The sequence below is a fragment of the Ornithodoros turicata genome, chromosome 1 (genome assembly GCF_037126465.1).
Source record: "Ornithodoros turicata isolate Travis chromosome 1, ASM3712646v1, whole genome shotgun sequence".
In the NCBI taxonomy this organism is placed as follows: Eukaryota; Metazoa; Arthropoda; class Arachnida; order Ixodida; family Argasidae; genus Ornithodoros; species Ornithodoros turicata.
Window position 1 is genome coordinate 159,604,089 of NC_088201.1, and position 5,039 is coordinate 159,609,127.

Sequence of the window (5,039 nt, forward strand, 5' to 3'; positions counted from 1 at the left end):
GCCACAATTTTCGAAAGCGATATTTTGTGTCCGGAACGACCTCAGTATCACACAAGGTATTCACAAGCTTCAACAGGCCTTCCACTTGCGACCACGATAAGCCAGCGTGTACAACATAAGAAAGAATAAGCAGCAGTGGTTGGGCTTTAGTAGTCGTCTGATTTGGCAGCGTTTCGCTGGAGCACTGTTCAAAGTAGCTTCTAATTTCGCTGTCATCCAATGTGGAGTTGTCATCCTCTACATTCGAGGGCGGCAGATCACCTCCATGCACACTCTGATGGGAATCTGAACACACACCATCGGCAGCATCACTTTCTGGCCGCCGCCCACTCTCTTCCGCTGTATGAACATCACTTTCGCCGGCGTCAGCCAGCACTTCCACCAGATTCTCGGTCTCGTAACTAGGCCCACCGGCACTGTTCGTCGCCACTTGCTCCGATTCTTTCACACGTTGATTATGTTTTGTCTGCTTGGGAATCCGACATGACTCTCCGGGCCCGAGATACCGGCGGTATCGCTTGGTCGGTTGGGAGGCCATTTTTACAACCGGAACAAGCCACAAAAAAGAACAGGTTATCCGATGGCTTCTTCCAGCTAGAATGGCAAAATAGCACACCTTCGCGACAGAAAATTACATTTTTGTGTGCTATGTGCTATGTACGTTCATACGAAAGAGGATCTTGATGACCTCACCTGGATTAGACGATTAGACGAGTTGCCAAGTTGCCAGGCGGCGCTACGTGAAGTGAAATGTCACAAAATATCAAGGCGAGCCCCAATTCCCAACTACATAGCATTTATTAGGTTTTTCGCAGCTCTTTTACTGACGAGCTCATGGCGGTACGACGGCAGAACCTGGAAGATTTGTCTTGCGCCCTCCAGCCGCCCGTTTTACGCCAGAAAACATATTGAGATCTGCCGATCAGAAAACATAACCTGGCTAACCTGTTCAGCAACTTTCTTCTTTCATCATTAATTTCTTAGGCACTTGTGACTTTCTATCCGTTCTTTCCTTTCATGTGTATCCTTTCTATGTGTTCCGGTCTCAGAGCATCAAATTATTCATCTTTGTGGCGCCCTCTACAGTAGCGGTAGTTTGAGGCCAAGCCTAGGGATGCGTAGCGGGTTTACCAACTGCTTCCGTCCTCGTTGCTTCCTTTGTTTATGGTGTACACGCGGTGTTAGGTTGCAGTTATGTTCTTGCTAATCCAATATGAAAATTGTTGATCACCGTACAATCATCAACTACGAGCCTACTGACATCGATGATTTCGACAAGAAAAGGATCTACGAAGCTTTTTGGGACGGCAATGAGGAGACGTGTTCCGGATACTACAACGCACACATCCTCCATATGACAGATAAGGTGCTTTAGCCTTCTAGTTGGTCTTAGCGTGATGTATATCCTTTACGGTACTCAAACTACAGAAACAAAAAAAGAAATGATAGCCTGGCAGAAAAGTAGGTGTAAGCCGTCTCGGAAACCCTGTTCGGAAGTCGCTTTGCCGGCGAAAAAAAAAGTAGGAGTCTGAAAGTTTGTTGTTACGTTCTCACGTGTTTTTACGCTGTGCGCCCGTATATGGAGTGTTTACTACGTTTTATGCAAAAAGAGACAAACCCGACAAACATGCCAGACATCGTGCCAAAAGGTTAGCGGAAGCAAGCATGATTTGTCTTGACGAGGATATGCCTTCAAGGGACGACCCACGGGGCACGAGAATTAAAGAACTTGAAGAGGAGGTTCAGCGGTTGCAGAGTGAAGTTTCTTCGCTAAGAAATCTCAACAGGACACTCCAAAGTGCACTCTGTTCGACGATATTTAAAACTGGTAAAGACAACAGTGCAAAATGCAAACATGTACACACGGCCCGCTTGCATGCAGTATTTTCTTCATGATTAGACATGCGGTTGTTATGACAATGTTGTGAAAATGACATGCGCGCGCTTTTTCCAAGCTGTGTAATCGTTTATATGCGCTTTCCACATTTCGGAAACCATTTTGAATTTCTCATCGCCCACTTCCTTCCTTACTAAGTGATGGGTGGTTTATCTTGGTGTCTAAAATTGCTTTTGAATATGTCTATTACTCCTATTTTTTATTATATTGTTTTATTCCTCTGGGCCTTACACCGATAGGATGCTCAGCATACATGAATTATTGAAATAACACTTGCGTGTATCCTGTTTTGTCCGTTGTCTTGGAGTTCCCATCATAGATCTCTTTAATGAGCTTGCTTGCTGCAGAGCCAGTTTTGTAATATAACACGTTTTAATTAATTTACCAGAGAACTGCAGAAGCACTAAAAGCTGTTGGAGTCCTGCGCCACAGACACCGCCACACATGACAGTCCCTCATCCTGTGCCACAGAGTAAGAGGTCCCATTTGCACTAAGTTGCTTCCATGTGCAATATTAGAAAATACATTATTAATGGTTGTAGCTTGCTATTTACTTCCAAACATTTGAAATGCAATGTCCTGCATTGTTGAAGAAACCATGAGCACCCCCAACAACACAGCCAGCAATGCAGTGCTACAGCCTTCCAACAGCATTGCAGTACCCAGACTAGCTTCAGCATGTAGTAAGTTCCTTTCTCCACATTTGCTAAGTTCTGGTTTTAAGTCCTTGGCTTTAGACGAAACGGTATTGTATTATGGGGTTGCTGGATAGAACGATTCCGGTCATTCAATTCAGCGGACCTGTTATACAGCATTACTGTGGTGCTTCAGCTAGATATGCATCTTAGCTGCCGTGCTGATGCATGGTTTTAGGCGTGCCTGAAAATTTGTCTTCTTGTCAGCAGGGTCGTTATTCGTCAGCACAGATGAGCCAAGCGGCTCTGTAATGTCAGCTACACTAGCGTCGCCAGCAGCAGCTACGCCTTCTGTCTTTTGTGGTGACATTTCATGTGTAGCTACATGTTGGTTCTACGATGTTTGTGTTTCTGAATGTACAAGGCTAAGAAGTGCCCTGCCCCATGATTAACTGCACTTGTGTTTTTTTAACTATGCGATGATTTGTTTAAGCAGTTACTCGTGCGTGGTAGCAGCGCATACGTTTGTGGATGGTGGAAAGGAATATGTATATTTATTTTTTAACAGGGTTGCCATCGCCCAGTGGAGATGTGGGTGAAGTGTGTGTGGTACCTGATGCACAATTTCAGATGAGTGTGGCTTCCACATCTTGTGGTGAGGTTCCTGATCATTCACTTTTCTTGTGTCAGAGTGTGCAGTTGGGATATTACACCATTTCTTTTGAAACTCTGATAAAGTTACTGCATTCATTATTTCAGAAATTCTGATAAGTGAGTGTGTATAAAGGACTCTCTTCCCTGCAGTGTTGTGTACCTTGAGATAGCATTTGTTTGGGGCATCATTCTTTCCAGTCATTGTAAATTGTGTGAACTTTGCAATATTTTGCATTGTGTCAGTGCATACTTCATGAGAGCCTAAAAATTTTCTCTTTCTAGCGACGCCATCTGCCAGCGAAGATGTATCGCGAAGCTCCATAGTACCTCATGCACCAGTGTCACATGCAGTGACTGTACCTGCAGTGTCTTGTGGAGAGTTCGATACATAATTTCTAGTACCAGGACATGTTTGCGCTGGCTATGCAAGCTGTAGTGTTCATTTGTGTTGTGTATTGGTAGAGCTAGGTTCATTAAACCGAGTTTACATCAGAACCGATAACATCCTGTTGTGAGTGTACACCTAGAAAAAACCTGTTGATTTGTTATACTGTTGCAAGTTAAAGTGACTATGAAAAGATCCTAAAAACATCTGCAAGCATATCTAATGCATGCACCATTCATCATGTGGAGTATCAACCCAGCATTGGAATAATTTAAGGTTAGTGGAACAGGTTACAATAACTGAGATACTGTTAACTAAAAAGGCAGCCAAAACAGGTGACTGCTTTGACACCACTGCTGCTAGAGAACGAGATTAAGAGCAGACGACCTTGGCCACTGGCAGGTTACCTTTCTGCAAGCTTGCAGTGATCAGTGGATGTAAGTGACGTCAGTCTGCTTGCAGACAGGATGTCGAGCAACCGCTCAACATTCTTTTTTTTTTTTTTTTTTGTGCGCGTGAACCGCGCTTGCATTGAACACAATTTGGCAAAAGATGACATTGTAACGAAAGGAAAGTTAGGTAGCAAGCGAGCTGGTGTTGACGATCCATGACTTGAAAACCCGAGACGAGGTCCCTCCTCCCCTACCTTGTCTCGGGTTTGCAAGTCATGGACGACATTGTGTTGCATGGTTTTGTGTAACTGATTTTTTGCAATCACCGGGAGCATCTTCTCCAACCAAGGAGCGACCATGCTCAACTGCTCTCCCTAGCGGGCGACATCGTGTATGCAATAGTTCTCTCTCCTGACAGGTAGCAGTGCATGGCCTTCACCAATAGGGGAGTGCACAGGTTTAAGACTTAAGGACTTTGTTGAACACAGACAGGGCATGTGCACAATAGACGAGTTCAGAAAATCCCGGTGCTCTTTGTGCACGTATTGCATCCTGGGCAGTTGCTGACCGGGGGAATGAACAAAAATCCTTCACATTTAGGTTTCGCTGACCTTGACACGTCGTGGACAATGGACCGGTAGGGGAGAAATAGGAACGGTTTGGAGACCACCTGTTTCTTTCGTATTAGTAAACTCCCGCAGTTCAAAGCAGCGCTAAGCACTCTGGGATTTTCTGAACTCGTCTATTGGAAAAATAAGAGTAAGAAAACCAGCAGTGAAGCTAATGTAGGAAGCCTCATTTTTTGCGGTGGCAAATATAGATGAAACTGCAACCTCTAGTCCTTTTCTTGTTTTGCAGAAAGTGTCATTATGGTGTTACTGAGCCCTGCAATAGAGCTTGCGCGAGATTATTATGAGTCACTATGCTGAGTGAAATCACACAATTTTCACTCACACAGTAGACACAATTTTTTTTATATCTAAAAGGCACGTAGATTCCCACTTCAAATATTACAACTTTCCATCAGGTTCCCAGCAAACAGCCAACACGAGGAAGGCAGCTACGCGTGTCTCCAG

General features: G+C 44.4%; 1 protein-coding gene across 2 annotated transcripts; it reads left to right on the forward strand.

Moving 5' to 3' along the window:
• The first annotated feature begins 1,143 nt into the window (after positions 1 to 1,143).
• Positions 1,144 to 3,818, forward strand: LOC135371876 (uncharacterized). 2 transcript variants are annotated; one of them, XR_010415732.1, is made up of 6 exons: positions 1,144 to 1,366; positions 2,286 to 2,369; positions 2,491 to 2,580; positions 2,803 to 2,895; positions 3,101 to 3,187; positions 3,469 to 3,818. XR_010415732.1 is itself a non-coding variant. In XM_064605759.1 (6 exons), the coding sequence occupies exons 1-6, from the start codon at positions 1,666 to 1,668 to the stop codon at positions 3,576 to 3,578; spliced, it is 630 nt and encodes a 209-aa protein (XP_064461829.1). In that variant the 5' UTR covers positions 1,609 to 1,665; the 3' UTR covers positions 3,579 to 3,818. The 2 variants fall into 2 exon arrangements, 1 of the variants encoding a protein (XP_064461829.1); XM_064605759.1 differs by lacking the exon at positions 1,144 to 1,366 and adding an exon at positions 1,609 to 1,828 and having other exon boundaries at positions 2,800 to 2,895.
• Positions 3,819 to 5,039: the final 1,221 nt, after the last annotated feature.